This window comes from Mangifera indica, chromosome 19 (assembly GCF_011075055.1).
Source record: "Mangifera indica cultivar Alphonso chromosome 19, CATAS_Mindica_2.1, whole genome shotgun sequence".
Lineage (NCBI taxonomy): Eukaryota > Viridiplantae > Streptophyta > Magnoliopsida > Sapindales > Anacardiaceae > Mangifera > Mangifera indica.
Genome location: NC_058155.1, coordinates 12,858,875 through 12,881,191, shown reverse-complemented (window position 1 = coordinate 12,881,191; position 22,317 = coordinate 12,858,875). Strand labels below are relative to the sequence as shown.

At 34.1% G+C, this 22,317-nt stretch overlaps 3 protein-coding genes across 7 annotated transcripts; 2 read left to right on the top strand and 1 right to left on the bottom strand.

The window, feature by feature from the left end:
• Window positions 1-3,442: 3,442 nt before the first annotated feature.
• LOC123203606 (synaptotagmin-2-like) lies at window positions 3,443-8,831 on the bottom strand. The gene is made up of 12 exons (XM_044620044.1): window positions 8,458-8,831; window positions 7,801-7,908; window positions 7,655-7,705; window positions 6,927-7,050; window positions 6,678-6,796; window positions 6,476-6,577; window positions 6,042-6,116; window positions 5,849-5,925; window positions 5,517-5,763; window positions 4,660-5,007; window positions 3,755-3,892; window positions 3,443-3,674 (listed from the first exon to the last, which is right to left on the bottom strand). Exons 1-12 carry the CDS (start codon window positions 8,566-8,568, stop codon window positions 3,543-3,545), a joined length of 1,632 nt encoding a protein of 543 aa, XP_044475979.1. The 5' UTR covers window positions 8,569-8,831; the 3' UTR covers window positions 3,443-3,542.
• Window positions 8,832-10,336: 1,505 nt separating this feature from the next.
• On the top strand, window positions 10,337-13,010 carry LOC123203193 (rac-like GTP-binding protein RHO1). 2 transcript variants are annotated; one of them, XM_044619436.1, is made up of 7 exons: window positions 10,337-10,471; window positions 10,943-11,030; window positions 11,120-11,229; window positions 11,330-11,393; window positions 12,166-12,233; window positions 12,335-12,400; window positions 12,494-13,010. In XM_044619436.1, exons 1-7 carry the CDS (start codon window positions 10,373-10,375, stop codon window positions 12,593-12,595), a joined length of 597 nt encoding a protein of 198 aa, XP_044475371.1. In that variant the 5' UTR covers window positions 10,337-10,372; the 3' UTR covers window positions 12,596-13,010. The 2 variants fall into 2 exon arrangements, 1 of the variants encoding a protein (XP_044475371.1); XR_006499232.1 differs by having other exon boundaries at window positions 12,166-12,400; window positions 12,519-13,010.
• A 1,160-nt stretch (window positions 13,011-14,170) lies between these two features.
• On the top strand, window positions 14,171-21,365 carry LOC123203192 (vacuolar protein sorting-associated protein 35B-like). 4 transcript variants are annotated; one of them, XM_044619432.1, is made up of 23 exons: window positions 14,171-14,435; window positions 14,535-14,631; window positions 14,727-14,850; window positions 14,972-15,157; window positions 15,338-15,425; window positions 15,617-15,673; window positions 15,769-15,858; window positions 15,976-16,098; window positions 16,548-16,622; window positions 16,691-16,750; window positions 17,109-17,225; window positions 17,355-17,594; window positions 17,673-17,738; window positions 17,867-17,956; window positions 18,125-18,214; window positions 18,586-18,675; window positions 18,835-18,903; window positions 19,145-19,225; window positions 19,397-19,504; window positions 19,584-19,687; window positions 19,962-20,075; window positions 20,285-20,526; window positions 20,993-21,365. In XM_044619432.1, the coding sequence occupies exons 1-22, from the start codon at window positions 14,343-14,345 to the stop codon at window positions 20,490-20,492; spliced, it is 2,370 nt and encodes a 789-aa protein (XP_044475367.1). In that variant the 5' UTR covers window positions 14,171-14,342; the 3' UTR covers window positions 20,493-20,526; window positions 20,993-21,365. The 4 variants fall into 4 exon arrangements, with proteins under 4 accessions (XP_044475367.1, XP_044475368.1, XP_044475369.1 ...); XM_044619433.1 differs by having other exon boundaries at window positions 20,922-21,365; XM_044619434.1 differs by having other exon boundaries at window positions 14,173-14,435; window positions 16,033-16,098.
• Window positions 21,366-22,317: the final 952 nt, after the last annotated feature.

Below are 22,317 nucleotides of genomic sequence, written 5' to 3'. Positions count from 1 at the left end.
CAACTGCCAAGAGCCTTTTAGATTTTGTGTTTTTTCCAGTTGGTTGAGCACAATCTGCTGATAACCTTTTAGATTTTGTAGTTGTTGGTGAAGGATTAGTTAGTTTGATAGAGTCGAGGTTAACCGTAGATTCAAGTTCCCTAAATCTAATTTGAGTTTTATTTGATTTTAAAAAAATCAGATCAAAATTAAGTTATAATATCAAATTAAGTTTAGTTTGTTATTATAATTTAATTAAATTATATCTAAATAATATAAAATATATTAATTAAAATAATATTATTTAAATCAAAATTTTTTAAATTTATAAGTTTAATGAATCAAATATTTTTAAAGCTTTAATTCAAATTCAATTATATAAAATTCTTATATTCAAATTTGTTTAAGTTAAACTCATTTGAATCAATTCACTTTGAATTTATCTTTACTTATAAGTGAGCAAGACATGTTATTGTAATTGTAAAATCAATGATATGATATCTTTTTATTCAATTAAAATTTCAAGCAAAAAAAAAAAAACTATTGGTATGGTTGGATTGGATACAAATCATAATCTTATTAAATAATTTTGAATTATAAACTTATAAACATTATTCATTATATTTAAATATATAATATCTTATATTTAAAGTTTGAATACGAGAATTAAAATTAGCCAGTACTTTTTACCTAAGTTGGAGCTTACAAAGCCGAACTTATAGAATTTGAGCTGAATCTTAATCTCTCTGGGCTGGGGCTAAGTTTGACCCGCTCAGCAGCATTTATATATACATATGACTATGTTACAGACTTACAGGCGTTTGGGATCTTCACAAGCAAAGCAATGTGGATACTGTCCTGCATAAAAATAATGAATAGAATGGACTTTGGGAAATTAGATGGGGCCATAGCAAAGGCTGTCCATGTCGTCTTCCCTGACAGTGTGACACGCACCATTCACCTCTGAATCTATTCGTCTGTGAGCTGAAAGTCAAATCTCATTTTTGTCCTATTTTTTCTCTGCTTACTCAAATCTGGACCATCCAGTGGTAGGCCCTCAAGTCAAATGGCTTCTACGATGCTTCCATTGCGTTTACTTTCTCTGCATTTGTCCAACGTAAAAGATTAAGATCACATCATCTTCTAGAACGGAGCCATATTATCGACTCAATTGAAATTGAAATCTCTAAAAAGGTGTTTTTTTTTTCTCTTTTATCAAGTAACTGAATGTTGATCCAATTAGATGGCGGCGTATCATATCACTTGTTCTTTTATAATAGATAGATAGATAGATAGAGCACGCAGAACAGAACCAAATGCTAAGACCTATTTTTCATCAGTTGGAAGTAGAATCAAATTCCAATTGAACTAGACTAGTTGAACAAATTGATTTGATGTAAATATTAAAACATTATTGCATTGAACTTCAAACGTTGACTTTGAGATTATACAAATCTACTTTTAATGAGCATTAGCTGTGTCAACGATGCCTCAACCTCAACATATTCATTCATTCTTTTCAAAGGAATGTCATCCACTAAGATTGTTGGAGAACAAATTTATATTCTGCCTTTCTCCTTTACAAATGCCTCACTGTGGAAGGAATTCTGAAGAGAAAGAATATCATAACATAAGCAGCAATTATGGAGAATAAAGATGAATGCTATTCCTTCCATAAAAATATTTTATCGGAAAAGGGTATTCTTTTGGAAGTGGAGCATCTCTCCAGCTCTTGTCTTGAGTTTCTAGGAGGAGCTCAAAGGTGGTGATATTTGCTAATCAAAGTTTCGGATCTCACCAATCTTCTTTTATACTTTTCAACCTCTATCATTACCAATTGCTTGAGCAAGATGTCCATACTTTTAACTCTATTCACATCTCAAGATTCATCTTATCATCACAATTGACTTTAATACTATTTAAGACATATATGAAATGGCCAAAACCCTGTAACTCAGGATTCCGGTATTGTACTTAGATATTATGAAATGGCTTAACTATCGTTTGAGGAATGTGCCCATTACAATCCCAAAATAAATAAGCCTATTGCATAGCAGTTTGAAGAAAGAATCTTGACAAGATCAAGAAAAATGGAGGCTAGAAAGCTATGGTGGAAATGATGCCTCGTTGTAGTAAAGTAAAGCCAATGACCCTTTTAACTGGTTTGGAAATCGGAAAGGATTGCTGCATGATAGAGAAGACAACAGCGAGCCCGTCTTTCAATAAGTAGAAGCAGTGGCGGGCAAAGGTCGCATCCAATTTGCCTTTAATTCAGTCTAGTTTACGTAGGGCTTCTCATTTTCGCTGTAAAGTAAAGCTGGGCCGTTTATGCGCCCAACATTTTGCTTTCTCCGAGTCCCGATTATAATTACTTGGCCGATCGGGTTCGGCCTTGGATTCATTTAAAAAAGTCCAAGCCCGGGTTTGGTCAAAAATATATTTCATAGTGAGGGTGCTTTTAAACCAAACTCAGTTGCTGCCTTGGTTTATTTGAACTCAAAATGGACAGCAATGAGTCGAGCTCAAATCTTGCATGATAAGTTATTAAGTTTGACCTCGAGTTATTTGATATTTGATTTAATAGACTCATTTATATATATATATATGAATAAAGCAATGACATTTCGAAAACAAATTTATGAGCTCAAACTAATTCAAATTGATACTATTTTATGTTAGTGTTATAATATATAAGTTTATCGAGCTCGCAATGACATTTTGAGAACAAATTTATAAGCTCAAACTTGTATTTACAATACCAATATCATGTGAGTTGAGCTTAAGTGTTATTCGTATTATTAAGCTCGAGCTTAAACTCAAATAAACATAAACTTGAGTTTTGTTTGACTTCATCCAAGTCTAATTATGGTTAGATTTAATTCAAACAACTTAAATTTAGATCAAATAAACCAGGGTCAAATTTAGAATTTAGGTTATTTTTATAATAGATTTATGTTTAAATTTATATAAACATACAAGTTCGAATTTGTTTGAATAAAATCATAAATTAATTGATTTTCTAATTAAGATCGAGTCTATATGAAAGCAACTATTTTATATTAGAATTGATTCCTAGTTTTATTTGGGTTTGACTCAAATAGTCTCTAGCCTTGAGACTAACCAAGGTTAAATTCAAACCGAATCGAGTTAGAGTTTGACTTGATTTACATATAATAGAGCTCATAGAAGCTAAACTCGAATTTGGTTTGACCTTTTTTGAATTCGAGCTTTTAACCAATTTATTATTAAAACGACGTCATTTTAATATATATTGATTAAAATAATGTTATTTTGTATTAAAATTTTTTATTTCTCAAATTTAATGAGTAACTTGAGGTCGAGTTTAGAAAGCTAAAAAATATTGGCTCGAGCTCGAGCTTGTATAAGGTTAACTTGTTTTAAATTTATTTGAGCTGAGTTTAAATAAGTTCGATTTAAATCTAACCCTACGGCCAACGTAAACTATAGCAGAGGAGATGCCAGCAACTTAGATTTACTTAAAAAAAAAAAAAAGAAATATTTTTTTCAAGGGGTCCCTTTCAAGCACCTAACTTGCCAACTTCTTAAGTTGAAGCTCGCCACTGCAACTCAATTTGAATTCGCCCATTCTTGGAATCAATGAGATGGTACTTCTCGTTGATTCTCTTGTTGTTCACAACGTCAGAAAGACTTATAAGGACATAACCCAGATTTTCCTATCAGAAAAGTGAGAAATTACAGTAAGCTTTTGTTTTAAAAAAAAAAAGTTACCAAGGATGTCATAATGAATGAGTACCTTGGGATGAAGTAACCCCATCCTTGACCTTTTGGAGGTGCTGAATACTTCTACATGAAGCTTGTCGTTTTTGGGCGGTTCCTCCAACATGAACTGAAACTCTTCTTCCCACTTTGGATCTCTGGTTTTCTTTATACGCTGTAGCATGCCAATCATCAATGTGAATTGATAAATCAAAGAAGCAAACCTCCCAACAATGTTTATGCATTGACTACTATCTTCTCACTGCCAATTCATAAGATATACAAAGATCTCCACCAACTATCACACATCTTATAACTTATATATTTATTAATTAATCCTGCATTTGAAATTTAACATTAGGTTATTTGTGCAAATTTTAATAACTAATGTGACTAAAAAGCTGTCATACAATGATATAAAAGTTTGGTATGTATAAGATTTTAAGGAGTAAAAGAAACATTTCAAATTTTTAGAGATTTATTACTCAAGTTAAATTATAAACTTGTGAGCTCACTGCCCAGGTAATTTCTTAAGTCACTAGAGACAAGTCTAACTCTACACAAAAGATTCGTAAACGACTAACTTGTTTGTAATCTTATTTAAAATACAATAGGCTCGGTAAGTGAAAGTGAAAGGGAGGACATGTTCAACTAATACTGAGCAAGATGGGACCAAATTTTGTAAAAGTTTAGAGTTCTAAGTATTGAAAGGAGATAAGCAAAGGAATTAGAGGATGTGTAGAATCAATAAAACACGTGTGAAGGTTTAATATTATTCCAATATCTTTTCATGTTTCTGGTTGTTAATGAATGGTTATTAAATAGAGTAATTTTGAATTCTTACCACTAAGGAAAATCATACTTTTTCCTAAGAGACACACATGCAACACAGGATTTGTGATAAAATAAAGTTTCATTGTAAATGCAGAAGTCATAGGTTACCTTAGTTTTTTTCTCCTCTCCTCGGAAAAGTATGCGGACGGCAGGATTTGTGTGGTATTTCCCTTCGATGTCTTCAGCTTCATGTATAATTACGACAAGTAAACCACCACCGGCAGGTGTTCCTTCAGGAGCTTTTTCCACCGAAGTTAGATCCTCATCTTTTGGAACTTCATCTTCCTTGAAATGTTTGTACAACAATTCCACCTCTAGTTGTCCACGAGACTTTTCATTTCGTGTATCATTCTGGTCCATAGTCTTTAGCAGCTCAACAGTCATAACTTTTGTCTCATCAGGTGTAAGATCTTTCAGAGGAATGATGTTCATTCCCATCTTATCATGGTTGCCCACCTAAGAAAATGTATTCATTGACATTCACAAGAGTTAGGGATCTCACATTGGTTGGAAATTGGATTGGGTGAAGGTCTATAAATGTGTGGAAAATTCTCTCTCTTTAAGTTATTTTTGGGATAAAAATTTTTTTATCAGAGCCCAAAATTTAAATTATAATCTGTCGATCGAGAAGTTTTCGGTTCATGTAGCTTTTTAATTTTGTTCATTCTAAAAACTAAAAAATGAGTGTTGAGAGGATGTTTCGACCCATTTAAGTGCCCTATAAATCTTAGGTAGTTTGGGTAAGGATAGGTTTGCCCCTCCATGAAGGCACCCTTTTACTCCATGTGGGGTGCGTAAACTCAGCCGATGACCAATGTGTGATCAGAGGAGGATTGTTGGTTTGAGTATAAGTATAACCTCATTATTTGAGCTAGCTTTTGAGATAAGATAACATAAACATGCACAAGCCTCAATAGGGTATATGGTATATCCAGGAATAGGAAATTACATTCCAGGACTCGTACCTTTTCCCAATCATAGACTTGAAGTTCCAAGGCTTGAGACTTTGGATCTTTAACAACCAAATTGAACTCTTCATTCCATTCAGGATTCAAGTTTCGATGTTTTACAGACGTTTTCTTCCCGGAAAGCTTTTCCTCCGTGAGCTTCAATTTCACATAAGGGTCTGATGAACCAATAAGATCTTTTTTCTGAAGTTTCGTAGCCCTCAGAATCTTTACACTGAGAATTCCAACTGGTTTTCGCATGGCTCTGAATATTAAAGAACTGTTAGCAGGTCCTGGCAAACACCTTCAACTCATAATGGAAAACAGAAGAAATATATATATAAGCTTACTTAGCAGGGTCCAGTATTTGTACATCTAGGACTTTAGGCCAGAGATACATATTTGCAACTTGATCTTTGATAAGCTCCTATATAGATAACCAGCCCCCATAGCCAAAGAAGTTAAGTAATGCGAAAGTTCTTTATAAGGAAACTCAACTTTGCCAATATATTATAACTTAATCCATGAAGAGTAATAAACTACCTGGACAAAGGAGTATAGGCCAGGAATGGACATGGCATCTGCCCCAAACAGTTTTAGCCCAAAGTCGACATGTGGCTGCAAAATCAGATTGGAATAACCCATAAGGAAAAGGCAAGAAGAAAGAGTATGACAAATTTAGGGGTGAACTCAAGCCAAACTATAAAATTAGAGTTTCAATTTAAGTTTAGCTTGTTCGAGATGAACATAGATTCGAGCCCAAGTTGGCTGAGCTCAATCCAGCCTTACAAACAAAATTGAGAACTCCCACAAAAGAGTAAACACAACTTCAATAGGATATGCCCACCAAAATGAGAGCTGATCTTAGACATTGAGACGAAAGGAAATATTTTTAATGACCAGAAAATAAACAACTGGGATTTTGGAACTCTTTGAATAACCTTTAGAAAAGAACAGTTTTGAAAATTGTAACAGACCTTCTCCATTAGAGACACGTATATATTTGCAAAGCAAGGAAAGGTAGGAACCAATGGCTTCAGGGTAATGCGTGGAGCTGCAAATACTTGTAAATCAACCACCTGAAATACTCTAAAAGGAATCAATTGCGAACTTGCAACCAGTGGTTAATTAACTCTCTCTATATGTTTCTCTTCGTTAAGGAGTCATGCAAGAGAATACCTGAACAGTGGCTTTCAAACCAAATGCATTTGCTACAATAAGGACATTAGGATTCCCAGCCCACTTCATTATTAGTTCCATAATCAGATCCTTTTCATCTGTCGTATAAACTTTTATTCCTGGCGTAAAAATAAACCAAGAATAATGGGCACGGTTTTTTTAAGCACATGCCAATTTTCAAAGGATACTTGTGATCTTTAAAAGTGTGTGTGTGTGTGTGTGAGAGAGAGAGAGAGAGCAAGACTGAACCTTGAAATGCTGGTGGTAGAGAACCCAAAGAAAGTGCTTCAAATTCAACAGAGTCAATTTTGTAATTGGGAATCTGCTCGGCGATAATTGGCTTTGCTATCTCCCTTACAGTTTTGCAAATAGCCTGGAAAACTTGAATATCATACTCAGTATACAAAAGTAAAACAAGGAAACTCTGTAGACAAGAGAAAAAAAAAAACCTAGAGACTGTGCACTGGAGCAATAAAACAACTAATCATGTGATCTATTTTGGTTCATGCAAAATGGTTATGCACAAAAGAGTCAATAATATTCAATATTTTTTCATATCTCTCGTTATCATGCATATCTTTGTCACAAAATTAATGTCACTCATACAAAAGAATAATATATTTATATATACTAGAATTATTATCCTTATACCACTTTTATATTTGTTTAAATTAAACATTAATATTTTAGGAAAATTCTAATATGATTCTTGATGAGATAAGCTCGAATTGTGAACAACAACTAACATCAGGTAACACCATATTCATTATATAATAAGAAATGGATAGTAGATAATTAAACACCATTTATAGGTTTTAGAGCACCACCCCCTCCCACTCATCAAGGAGTGGGGCTTCCATCCATTGACCAAATAGTGAGAGTTTGTATGTGTCAATATAATATCTTATAGATGAAGCGATCATCAATTCCAAATCTAAAATTGAAAAAAATTTCAAACATCATTGTACGAGGCATACCTTGTCAAGGTAAGGCCACATATTCTCAATAAACTTGTTAAGCCAGTCAACCTTCAGGAAAACAAAACTATAAGAAGCATGTTGCAGAACCTACGCCCTACATTTTCATAAGGGAAAAAGTTTAGCAGATGCAAGTAGTAACATACACGATCATAATCTGGGTATTTTACCCACTGGGGTATTTCTGTCAGCAGCATTTGCAATGATTTTGGGTCATCTGATTCATGTTCAACTAAAGGCCGAATTTCTGGATCCTGGAAGAGTAAACAAAAAATAATAATAATAATAAGAAGACTGAAATAAACTCAGAATTTGGTTCAGAAAGATCTAAATTCTTCCTGGTTTCCTATCTAATTATAAGCAATATATATTCTTGCTGTGAATATAAGAAGGCAATAAACTGAATAGCAGAGGCAAGTCGCCGAAGTTATAACACTCAAATATATCTGCAACAGAGTTTGGCTTCCTCATGGAATCAGGAAGTTAAGCGAAATGAAACTGAAAATCAAAATCAATGATACAGGACAAGACAGATCTATACGGCCCCTTACCCCCGTTTGCAGGCCTATGCCCCGCAATGACTCTAGGCTAACAATGCAGTATTTATTAATTTAGTAGTTTTAAGTTTGAAAAAAAAATCAACTTGAGAAAAATTTTCAAAAACAGATGAGTCTGCCAAATAAACTGGATCAATAATTTCAATCGAGAAATAGAAAAAAGGAATAAAATTATAACTAAAAAAGAATAAGAATGAAAAATCTGAGGAAAAAAAAAAAGAAAGAAGAAGAGAAACGGAAACTGACCTTGACATCAGTGGATTGACGGTAGATAAACAGATAGTAACCAATCAGGAGTCCAATGGAAGTTCCAAATCCAAACCCAAAGAAACCCAATACAGTACTAAAGAACCCCATATGTCAAAGCTCTTGGTTGATGAAAGAGATGAAGATTCAAGGAATGATATCAAAAACCTATGGGCATTGATGAAAAACAAAAGGCAAAATGGTTGTCACTGGTGGGATCAATCTTGACATCTTGAGTAAATGGAAGCACCAAAGAAGGCATTAAATTCTCGTGGCTAGCCTTACGTTGAACGTTCCAATGGATATACATGAGAGCTTTGAAAAGGAAAATTTCAAGAGCGTGATATATGGAGACTGTCGTCTGTAACGTCCAAGTGTTTGGGGTTGGGGTGGGGAAGTTTTTGACGATTTATTTCTTTAATATTTATGAATTGGTTTAATTTGAAATGTCGTTAGTTTTTTTTTTTTTTTTGGAGGGAGTGACTGACGAAGCTGGATCAAGTTCTGTTACTGACACAGTGTCGTTTTGATGTTGGAATTACATAAAAGGACAAAATTTGATTGGCCTTCTGTTTTGTTTTAGTATTTACTATGTTAGGAAATATCTTTTGGCAAGTGGTGGAATGCACGTGAATTGGAGCCGCGAATCTCTCAGTTTAAGCTCAATATGAATTTATAAGGTTTATTTTGAATTCATTTAAGTTATGGTATATTAATAAGACAAATTATATTATTAGATAGTTAAACGAATTAATTTTGAATAAAATTATCGAATTAAAATTATAGCTTAAGATTGGTTTTTTTAAATTGAACTGTATATTAAACCTAAATGAGCTTGAATCAATTAAATCTTTGTAAACTCCAACTATCTATAATTGATTTAAATCAAATTTAAATAATGATTGGTTTGATATTGACTTTAATATAAAATAACTAATTTAATACTTAAATTAAGTTAACAAATAATTTAACTTTAAATTTAATATAAACTATATCAAACTCATATATTTAAATTGGCTTAATATCGAATTAGATTTTAGACTAAGAATTTAAAAACAGAGGGTAGTTTCCAACTTTGGGTTGGAAATAGTTATGTTGTTAAAAAGGTACTTTTGATTCAACATAAAGATTTAAAAATATGAGTCGCAACCACCATGTTTGATATTTTTAACATACATTTTATATATTACGAGTTGACATTTTCGTGTGTCATGAGACCAAATTAATTTTTATGTAAGTGTAATTTAAATTTTATATACACTGATTAAATATACAAAATTATATTAATATTTAGGACAAAAGACCTTTTCCCACCAAGGTTTACTGAAATGACAAATTCCACCTGTTAAGTTTGAAAAAGCTAAACATCCACCCATTTCCCATATCTGTTAGTACCTGTTAATATATTCTGTTAATTTTCAATTAAATTACTAATTTATCCCAACTCAAAAATGATTCCCAAATACTTAAATTTTGACTCAAAAGACGAAATCCTATCTCACAAACACAAAAGTTTCTTTCCATTTTTTTTTTTTCCCTTTCCTGACTCACCAGACCTAGAAAATCTCCCCTCTTTGAATTTCCATCTCCGGCTAAAATCTCCTTTCATAAGTTTTCCATTCCTGTTTTTCTAGGTAACATATGTCAACATCCAATTGACAGATTAATCATCATCCCAGACATGGTGGACGGTTGTAACTGTTGATGGTCACCAAACGGGAAAGAAAGATGAAAAGATATTAACAGGTATGAGTGATAGATGAGTATTTACGAGTGAAACTTGTCGTTTCAGCAAACCTTGGGTGGGATTAGTTATTTGGCCTAATATTTATTTAAATAATTCACGAATGCTATCAACACTAAACCAGTGTGAAACTGTCTGTCGGTGACCAGTGTATATTATTTGGCCTAATAAATGAGCGCTTCCAGGTTCATTAAGTGTGTAACTGTCGGTGATGGTGCCGTCGGCAAAACCTGCATGTTAATTTCCTATACCAGCAACAGTTTTCCGACGGTCAGTTACTAACTTCTTTTTGTAAGATAAAATTAAATTAACAAAATAAAATCAATCCACTCTGTCGGATCATCGCATATTAGTTTAAGTTAACGAGAACATTTGATGAGTCATGTTTTCTGATTCCATATATTTCTTGAAATTTGTCTGGATTGCATGGTCTTCCTCTCCTGAACCCACAGAATATTTTGGGTTTGGAAGAGGTGACTTAACTAATATATTTTAGTTTATTGGATTAATCAAAATTATAGTTAATATTAGCTCGTGTTACTAAATTTTCTAACACTTTCTTCTTCTATGCTTTCAACCTTGTTGTATTTGACTTTTCCAAATTTGTGCTTGGTACTAGTTGGCACTATATTTGTGATTTCTCTGTTAGGTGCTTAATTGATCTCTTGTTCGATAATAATTCAGTATTTTTCTTTGTTTTCGGAACTGTTGATTTACTGCTGACCATGGGAAATTTATCAGGACTATGTGCCAACTGTGTTTGACAATTTCAGTGCAAATGTAGTTGTCCATGGCAACACCGTAAACTTGGGACTGTGGGATACAGCTGGTAATTTTTTCATGTTTAACTGACGTACATCCAACAGTAAGGGTTTTTTCCCGGCATGCGATTGAATTAAATTAAGCACTTTTGAGCAGGTCAGGAGGATTACAATAGACTAAGACCATTGAGTTACAGAGGCGCCGATGTCTTTATTCTCGCTTTCTCTCTTATTAGTAAGGCCCGCTTTGAAAATGTTGTCAAGAAGGTGTTGAGTCGTTTGTGAACTTTCTCTTGAGATGATAAATTTGTTTAAGTTGTCTGCAAGTACATTAGCTGATGACTTGTTTGCTTGGTTTCTGTTTCAGTGGATTCCAGAATTGAGACACTATGCACCTGGTGTTCCAATTGTCCTTGTTGGAAGAAAGCTTGGTTTGTCTTTCATTGTCTGCTGCTTTTAATTGTGATTATACTCTTTATAAATGCTTGTAACAAAGCTAGCTAGCTAGCTAGCTGTTGAAATTGATGACTTTGATAACAAATGACGCAAACTTTAGAAAAACTACACCCCAAAAACTAGTTATTTAGATTGGAGAGCTCAAACCCATATAAACCTTACACCAGAAATCATACTTTTTAATGTGGGATTTAAGTCCTTGCTTCTGAGATTATAACATAAGTCCAATGTTTCTGGATTGTGACTTCTTTTGATTTTTTTGGGTTTATATTTAAGGCAAAGACTTTTTGCTACAGGCTAAGTGAGTGTCATTTTCATTATCAAATTAGACAGCTAATTTTCCCATGATGTTGTTTGATTGAGTGATTCTTATTGCAATCAGAGTGATTTTATTTACAGAATTCTGGTTTTTTTCCTATAGCATGTGTACTTAAGGGTTGAGAATTATAGGTTGTCAAGATATATACTATTAGAATGATTTGCATTAGTTCTTAGAGGGCCTCATATTTTTAGCAGTTGCTAATTTCTTCTAATAAACTAAAATGGTAATTTTTTAGCCTTTATTCAGATTGTTTTGGCCATTCTCTTATTTATATTGTACTAATCTTTGATTGATATTGGAAAGTTCTTTTCTCAGAAGATCATTTTTTGACCTATCTTCTGTAGAAGTCTTTATACCAATGCTTCGGAGTATCTCTCTTTTCTCTAAAGCTGCGCCCAGTTTTTAGATGGCCTTACCATTTGCAGATCTTCCAGATGATCAGCAGTTCTTTATTGATCATCCCGGTGCAGTGCCTATCACTACAGCTCAGATAGCAGAACAATATCCTCAGATTAATGCTAACTTTGGCGTTCGCTTTTTCTTCCTCCCCTAAAACTTTTTCAAATTTTGCTCTGGATTTTCTTTTCACGAAAGGGAGAGGAACTGAAGAAACTGATTAGTGCCCCAGCCTACATCGAATGTAGCGCCAAGACACAACAGGTAGGCATATCCACTCCATCATTTCTCACTTCTATATTAAGGGATCATTCTCTTGCTCCAGTTTTGGATGGGATTCATGTGATGTAACTGCAGAACGTGAAGGCAGTTTTTGATGCAGCAATAAAAGTTGTGCTTCAGCCACCAAAACAAAAGAAGAGGAAGAAGAAGTCTCAAAAGGCTTGCTCCATACTTTGATCAAGAAAAATCTAGGTCTGCCGGAGAAGCGTAAAAGTGACATGGCTTCCTAGCCATACTGCAGTCTTCTCCCATAGTACCTTTTCCTGTTCCCCCACAGTAAGGAAGCTGCAAGCCGTGGTGTATAATCTGACTGACGATCTAGGGATTTCTGAGGAAGCATCAGATGGTTTATTTGTCAATTTTTACTTGTGAGGCTTGATATGTATTTGGTGGCTAAGCATTCCCTTGTTGATACTTGCCAGATTTTATGGATCAGTTGTGAGGAAGATCCCAATTATGAAACAAAGTTTATCATTCCCTTGACAAATACCATTAGTCTGTTTCCTTGATTCCTGTATATGCACTGTATATTGGGTTGATTCATAATCGACTTCTTTGTTTTAATCAATTCAATTCTTCCGTTATCATTGAACCCTTGTTGTTCTGCCCATAAATTCGTAAGGTACTTTTTCAAGAGACCAATAAGAAACCACAGTTGCGTTGTCTGCAGTGATGGCGTATTTTATGTTGAAACTATAGCATAGTACCATATTAAATATTAATCCATGGACTGATAAACCCACATTGGCCTTTACATGAGACAATCAACAAAAGACAATGCATAAGGTATTAAAGGATTCCTCAAATTATTAATTTAAGCTTTCAACTTTAGTAGTTCCTTGTGTACATGTGCTCACTTCAAAATTTTAAATGGTGAATGAATTGGTGAAGAAGAACAATGACAATAAAAAAGGAGTAGAACACAGTTTATTTTTAAAGCAAAAAGTTGATAACAGAAAATAATTTAGTTTTAATTTTGATCTAAATTGACTCAAACACTTTTATTAATTAATTAAATTAAATAGGACAGACAAGCAACCTGTGAATCATAGTTTGGTTTGGATTAATATATAGTTAAAGGTTTATTTCCACTAAAGATGACTCATTTTTTGAGTTTTTACTATTTAATTTTGGAAAACTTTTCTACATATTTATAAGTGGTTAAAAAATATAAAATCATTATTTTATTTATAATATTAAAAATAAACTAAAATTTTATAGTATTTTTTTCCTCTAAATCTTAAAAAATAATAAATTTCCTTCGATCTAAGTTTAAAAAACAATATTTTCTCTCTTATGATTTACTTTTCAATCTTTTGTCACTCTTTTGGAGATCTCCCTCCTTTGGCCAAGATTGAATTCAGGAATCTCCCTCCTTTGGCCAAGATTGAATTCAGAAAGACGAGAAAGGCTTTTATCTTTTTTATTTCAATCATTAATCAAAGGAAAGAAAAATTGTCAAATATGATACTAAAAGAGTGATTGGAAATTGAAAAGTAAATCTTAAGGGGGAAAATATTATTTTTTAAGATTTAGTCTAGGAGAAAATAGTTATTTTTTAGAGTTTAGAGAGAAAAATGAGATAAAATTTTAAAATTAATGAATTTAGTTAATTTTAATAGTTTATAGGTGGATAAAAGAGTTGTCTTAAATTAAAGGGGAAAAACTTGGTCAATGAGAAATCTTTGGGTGGGAATAAGTTTGTTGCCCTTACTATATTACTGAAATGTTGGCAAAGTTTACACCGGTAAGATTTTGGTCAGACTCACAGCATAATCACGGACTTCATGCTTCGTATCACTACTTCATACTTTGAAATTGAACCATTTACGTCGTCGTTTTGCTAAGGAAACAGAAACGGAATTTTGCTCACAACCTTCCCCAGCGTCCCTAACCCTAACTTGCGATCGAGTTAGAGAGGGAAATGATGTCGAACGTGGATGAGGATGAAGAGAAATGGCTGGCCGAAGGGATCGCTGGCGTTCAACATAACGCCCTGTACATGCATCGCGCTTTGGTACTTCCTTTTCTTCCTAAATTTTATCAAACTCTAGCTTTTCTTTTCGCTAGCGATCTATCAAAATTCTAATTTTGTATTTGGTTATGGTAATCTCAGGACTCTAATAATCTCAGAGAAGCTCTCAAATATTCAGCTCAGATGCTCTCGGAGCTTCGAACTTCCAAACTTTCTCCTCACAAATACTATGAACTCTGTATACTTGTTAAAATTAAATCTTGATTTTGATTTCATGTGATTTATTTTATAATTCCTTGGTTGTAATTATGCTTTAAAATTATTATTTTGAAGATATGCGAGCTTTCGATGAGTTGAGGAAGCTGGAGATGTTTTTCAAAGATGAAAGCAGGCATGGTGTATCAATTGTTGATTTATATGAGCTTGTTCAACACGCTGGCAATATATTGCCCAGACTGTAAGTTATAATCACTCGAGTCAGATTTTCATTTTTTTTTTCAAATTATTCCATCACTTTTGAGTTTACACCATTAACGGTTATTTCAGTTTAAATGAATTTGATGTTGTTGATGTATCAGGTATCTCCTATGTACTGTTGGGTCCGTGTACATTAAATCTAAAGAGGCTCCTGCTAAGGATGTCCTAAAAGATCTTGTGGAAATGTGTCGGGGTGTTCAACATCCAATTCGTGGGTTATTTTTGAGGAGTTATCTTGCTCAAGTCAGCAGAGATAAATTGCCTGATGTTGGTTCTGAATATGAAGGGTAAGAGGGTTGTGTCGCCATTGTTTTGAATGTGAAGTTGATTTCAATCAAGTTGACTTGACTGTTACAACACAACATGTTTGGCTCCATCATGGAAGTTTGTAATATAGTGCTGGTTGCAAATAGTATATTGGAAACAATTATGACTGATGATTCAAACGTGGCACTGTCTTTCTGCAGAGATGCTAACACTGTGATGGATGCTGTAGAATTTGTGCTACAGAACTTCACTGAGATGAATAAACTTTGGGTTCGAATGCAGTATCAGGTTTGTTGAACATCGGTAAACTCATACTATGTTTGGACATGCATGGCACCACAGTACTTGCATGCCATAAAAGTAGAAATCAATCATGAGAGCATGATTTTTGGCCATGCAGGTGTTATGGTGCTTGTGAATCATTCATACTCTTTGGTGATGCTTGAGTTGAGGCCTTCAATTGGGCTTTCTGGTCGCAGGGACCTGGTCGGATAAGAGAGAAGCGGGAGAAGGAAAGGAACGAACTTCGTGATCTTGTAATGTCAAACGAGCCTATCATTGGATGAAACAGTGCATGTGTATGGAATTCTTCTGTACTGAAGTTACCCTTCTGTATCTGATTTTTTGCTAGGTAGGGAAAAACCTTCATGTTCTCAGTCAGATTGAGGGTGTGGACCTTGAGATGTACAAAGACAATGTTCTTCCTAGAGTTATAGAGCAGGTTGCATGATACATTTCTCTTTTACAGCAACTTATGCGGCTCTATTTTAGAGAATTACGATATTGTAAAATGCTATTTTCGTATCTTTGTAATATGGATCTGAATTGGCTTGGGCAGGTTGTGAATTGTAAAGATGAACTTGCTCAATCTTATCTGATGGATTGCATAATTCAGGTCTTCCCTGATGAGTATCATTTGCAGACCCTTGAGACACTGTTGGGTGCTTGCCCTCAGCTTCAGGTATTTTTCATAATTTACAGTGTTTTGGATTGAGAAGAGGGGAGGGGTTGTCTGTAATCATCCTATGCTGCATCGGCTAGCTGGGCACCTTGCCAGTCCATCATACTAATGCATTGAGAAATTTCTAATCCCCGATTCCATGAGGAAAGTTTTCAGCTGTCTACCATCACCATATGTTGCTTTTATATAATCACAGCAATGTGGAAATTGCTTATGATTTATATAAAATGCCCTATGCCTACAAATAATATTAATTTTCTGATTTTCTTCCTCAACCTAGAATGATGGAGACACAGCTCTTGATGATAATTACACAGTTAAATGTTTTTTTTGTATGTTAAATACATATTATGGAATCAATGCTCCTTTCACTCTGTTTGGGGTCAGTTAGATCAACTAAAGTATCATTCTGTCCTTTTCTTCATTGTGTTTAATTTTTTTATTCTCAGCCAACAGTTGACATCAAGACGGTGCTATCTCGACTAATGGATAGGTTATCAAACTATGCTGCTTCAAGCACAGATGTAAGTTAACTATATGCCCTTTTTGGATGTTATTCTGTCACAATTTGTTGATTATGGTTTTCCTTCAGGTGTTACCTGAGTTTCTACAAGTGGAAGCTTTTGCTAAGTTGAGCAATGCCATTGGCAAGGTAAATGTGTGGTTCTCTGAAGTTGCGAATTCACTTTGAAATTCTTTCAAGTGATTTTTTTTATATCTCCTTTTGTCTTATTATGATTTTTACTTAATTTGTTTTTGGGAGCCTGGGCATTCATTTTGTTTTGTTTTATGAGTCTTTTGTGACTTTGCTTGGGGTATGCCTCTCGAATTTTGTACTTTATTTTTGTTTTATAAAATTTCTTAATTTCTCCAAAAAAAAAGTGTCTCACTGTATTTTGCTTATTAATTTTGCTGTTGGGTGGGTGAAATGAGAGACTTGTATGGTTTGCTCAAGTTGGAGCATGAAGTTATTCTCTACAGATCTTTTTTTAGCAGTGTTTGAATGGCAGGTGATAGATGCACAGGTTGACATGCCTATTCTTGGAGCTATAACTTTGTACGTCTCTCTTCTTTCATTTACGCTTCGTGTTCATCCTGATCGGCTTGATTATGTTGACAAAGTCCTGGTATGTTTCATTTCAAATGTTATATATGTAGTTGACACAGATTGCATCTATACATCTCATATGCATAGGGTTTTGTACACATATTCCTGAGGCTTTGATTGTTCTTTATTATGGTAAATGATCTGACAGGGAGCATGTGTTGCAAAGCTATCCAGCATACCAAAGCTTGAAGACAGCAGGGCGATGAAACAAGTTGTTTCGCTTTTAAGTGCTCCACTGGAAAAGTACAATGATATTGTCACTGTCTTGACTCTTTCTAATTATCCCAGAGTTATGGACCACCTTGATAATGGAACAAAAAAAGTCATGGCGATGGTTATTATTCAGAGCATTATGAAAAATTGCACTTGCATCTCAACTGATGAGAAGGTATATTTCATCTCTGATTGTTTACTGATATTATAGTTTTTTTTTTTCTTTGGAATATGCTTAATATGCTCATTGTAGGTTGAGGTGTTGTTTGAATTACTAAAGGGGCTCATTAAAGATGTGGATGAAACTGCAGAGGATGAGGTGCATACTGATAATTTTACTCTGTTGGCCACTTTTTTGTAATCTAGTGATTTAAATTTTGTATCTTACACTTGTTATTGGATTTAATTATTATCACTTTATGGGGGTGCTTATGTCTTTCCCAATAGCTTGATGAGGAGGATTTCAAGGAAGAACAGAATTCTGTTGCTTGTCTCATACACATGCTTTATAACGATGACTTAGAGGAAATGTTAAAGGTCAGTAAATGTTTTCTGCACTTGTAATACTTAGTGCTACTGCTCGTATCCATCTTTTGCTTGGAGACATTTGGATCTTTTTAGCTTGTATATCCTGTGGCTCAGTTTTTATAGTTTTGGTATGTCAGAAATTAATAGTCTTGCATTCTATGGTTTGCTACTGTGCAGATTATATGCACTGTGAGGAAACATATCATGACTGGAGGACCAAAACGACTACCATTTACAGTTCCTCCTCTTGTGTTCTCTGCACTGAGGGTAACTTTCTTTCATTACCTGATTGTCGCATTCTATGCCTTTGTATCTTTAGAAAATCTGAATATTGGATATTCAATTGTGCAAAATATAGGATATTGCTTCAGGAGCTAGAACAAGAATAGAATATGCCATGATGTCATATTTATTGTTATGTCTTGTATCTACTTCTGATGATAAACATAAAAAGACAGACATTTCAGTTGTGGATAGTTTTAATTCAGAATTATTAAAAAAGCAGCAGTACTCAAGGGACATTTCATGTACTTAAACCTACTGCAGGATTACCTCTTGTATGTATGTGTAAGAATAATCATTTGTATTTTTTGAATTGACACATAGAGATTGCTTTGTGTATGTTTTCTGTTTTGCAGTTGGTTAGGCGATTGAAGAGTCAGGATGGAGATGTAGCTGGAGAAGAAGAACCCGCAACACCAAAAAAAATATTTCAGATCTTGAGTCAGGTTATTGCTTAAAATTATAGTTTCTGTTAAGAATTGAAAGCAATCTTCAATGTTCTTAGACTAGTCTGATAGTCCACTGAGAATTAATCTGTTAAGAAAGACATTTTTTTTTTCAAATTATTTGGACTTGTCATGATCAAACTTTTGAATTAATTTCAGACTATTGAGGCTCTTTCTTCTGTTCCATCTCCTGAACTGGCATTGAGATTGTACTTGCAATGTGCTGAGGTAAGTTTTCACTGATTGATATCTGTATGGATGTGTAGTATGTAATTGACAGGGGTAGCTTTTTGCATTGTGTAACCTTGTGAAGAACAACTTCCAGCATTCAGTCTAAGGTTGTGCGAGCCTCAGCACTAGTTTATTTTTTATTTGATGACTATTTGCTATCGGAAAAGAGATTTCAAGTATTTCTGTGGAAAAACTTGTTGATTCTAACGTACAGTCATTTTGGTCTATCAACAATCAGGCTGCTGGTGACTGTGATCTTGAGGCTGTTGCCTATGAATATTTCACTCAGGCGTTTGTATTATACGAAGAAGAAATTGCGGTAATCATTCATCAATGAACTTACTGTAATTAGATTATATTATCTTTTAGTTTGCCTTAAAAACAATATGAAAGTCACTGTAGTTGTCATGATCAATAAACTGTGATGTGGGTGCTCGGTTTCTGCCCTTTGTAATTTCTCTTGTTAACATGAATATGTCCTTGCTTATAGGATTCCAAAGCCCAGGTCACTGCCATACATCTGATTATAGGATCCCTTCAGAGGATGAATGCCTTTGGTGTTGAGAATCGGGATACTCTGACGCACAAGGCTACAGGGGTGAATATTTGGATATAATCTGATTATTGTTCCACTTACATTTTTCCCAGAATCATTTTAACATGTTTTCTTTGTTCAGTATTCAGCTAGGTTATTAAAGAAGCCTGATCAATGTCGAGCAGTTTATGCTTGTTCGCATCTGTTTTGGGTTGATGATCAAGATGGCCTTAAAGATGGAGAAAGGTGCACAGCCTGATAATTTATATCAAATGAGTTGCATGGTCTGGTTTGAGCAAATGAATCATTTTGTCTGCATATTATTTATACATGTAACTTTCTGTAAGTTGGTTGGTGCTGCAAGAAACTTTCCATCCCCATTTTGGTTTCAATTATTGTCATACTTCAGTGTTCTGTTTCTAATGGTATTGGGGGTTATATCGGTGTTGTATTTTACAGCTTCCCTTTATTGTAAGAGATTATGAAAGAGAACTTGACTGTTATTTTTCCTTGAATGTAGGGTATTGCTTTGCCTAAAGCGTGCCTTGAGGATTGCAAATGCTGCTCAACAAATGGCCATTATTGCACGGGGTATCAGTGGGCCTGTCATACTCTTTGTTGAAATACTGAACAAGTCAGTAGCTCTGAGTTTTACAAAGTTCAATTTGTCATGACATATACCTTTTGCTTCGACATTACTTTTTTCATTTTTTTATTGGGTGACTGGCCTTCCATGGATTGACCCAATAAGGACAGTCTTACACCTCGTAGGAAGACATACCACTTAAATGATGGCTTGTTTTTGGCTTGAAAGTTCTAATAAAGTGGCTGGTAATGTTTCAGGTACCTGTACTTTTTTGAGAAAGGAAATTCACAGATCACAAGTTCAGCAATTCAAAGCCTGGTTGAATTGATCCGTACGGAAATGCAGAGTGACTCAACTCCAGATCCAGCTGCAAGTGCTTTCTTTTCAAGTACGTTGCGGTATATTGAATTCCAGAAGCAAAAAGGTGGTATAATGGGTGAGAAATATGATTCCATCAAGGTGTGATCGACCAGAACATGCTAAAGTTGATGTCAACAAAGTAAATCCAAACTCCCTATAATACTTTCTTGATTCTTCTGTTAAATGTTTCCATTATCACTATTGCTTTCTGGACTATGTAACTAAAAATTTAAAGGAGATAATTTTATAACCCTGCAACTTAATCCATGTAAAACCTTTCTCTTTTGGGCTAGATCATGGTGTTTGCTCTCTACCAAAAGGATGGCAGAATGTATCTTTGATCAATGAGACTATATGTACTAACAATGAGTATAAATTTAAGTATATACGATATATTACCATACGATTAATTGATTTTGAATTAAAGATAAATAACATCCAATCACATAATGCATGCCATCATTTGTACTTAAGTTTATACATATTATTTATGCACATAATTTTACTTATCTTTAATTTCTTTCTTTTTCACAGTGGCAAAGGGTTTAAAGTTTGTAAATGTGTACAGTTAATCATGAATCAGCTTTATTGCGATGATGTTTCAGGACCTCATGTGCATGTATAGTTTCAGTGTCACCTCATTAACTTTGGATTGTGGAAGGCATTCTTAGGAGGGACGATACGAGTTCTGATTGCTAAGGCTGCTGGCAATGACATATATATGGTTCTTTACAGCGAAGCTTAATGCTTATGGTATGTGCCATGATTAATTTTGGTTATTAGTGAAATGATACTTGTATTGTTTCTTATTTACCATACCTGTTTAGTATATCCTGAAAGGAGGCTTAGATATTATAATTTTTTGTGATACTGATAGAAAACAGCAGCTTGGTTTCTCTTTTTCTTTATTGTATTTTGTAAATCTGAAGAGAACGTTTAATTGCTATATTTATATCTGGATGAACGATAATTTTGTTTGATAGTGTTGTCATTCTACTTCAAAAGGTGATCATTATATGAGTTCTGTATATGGTTTATGGCATTTCGGTTTTATTCTAAGAGCATTTGCAGCAAATCGTAGAATATACCAAGTTGGTTTAAAATTATATCTATCTAAAAATTGGTTAGTCTGATCTGATTCTTAGCGTGCCATATGATGAAAAAATGGGTTTTATGGCAGGTCAAATGGATTTGACTGGACCTATTGGACGGTTCGGTCCAGGTCAATTTTTTAACTGATAAAAGGCCAATCATGTTAGGTTATGGTTCACCTTGGTCCAATGAATTGATCATGCCAACATCAACATAATTTTTTAAAGTAATTGCAAGGATATATTATGCACTATACTGTCATATTACAATTATATTTGATAATTCATTATTCTAAATTTGTTATATCAATAATATTGATGTCCTGATCTGATCTGATCAGGGCAGAATGAATGAATGAATTTAGGGTTTTTGATCGTACAGCTGAAGAATTCGTTGTTTAAGTGCCTTGGTCATAATCTTCACCCAATAAAGCATACACGGTCATTATTACCAGTTGTTTTTTGCAGGATTTTCAGCCATTACAAAACAATGAAATCACATTCAGAAGTTGGTGGGTTGTCCAATCAATTGACCTGAAGGAGGGTAGGCAGTAGCCACCTTAATCAAACACTTCCATGATTAGCATTCTGGCTTCTAGTGACCTAATAATAGAAAGGGCCTTCTTCAAGAAGCTCTGCAGAAGAACTTGCCCATTTCAACAACCATAATTATCTTTGAAGAATGACTTGACTTTCACGTAATAAAACCTTTAAAGAAAGTCTTGATAAATTTAGTGGTAAAAGATGGGTTGCCTAAACAAGAAAGAGGGTTTGAGTTTGAAACTAATTGGAGGTGTATTAAGATTAGATTGATTTTTTTTTTTTTTTATATAGTGTGA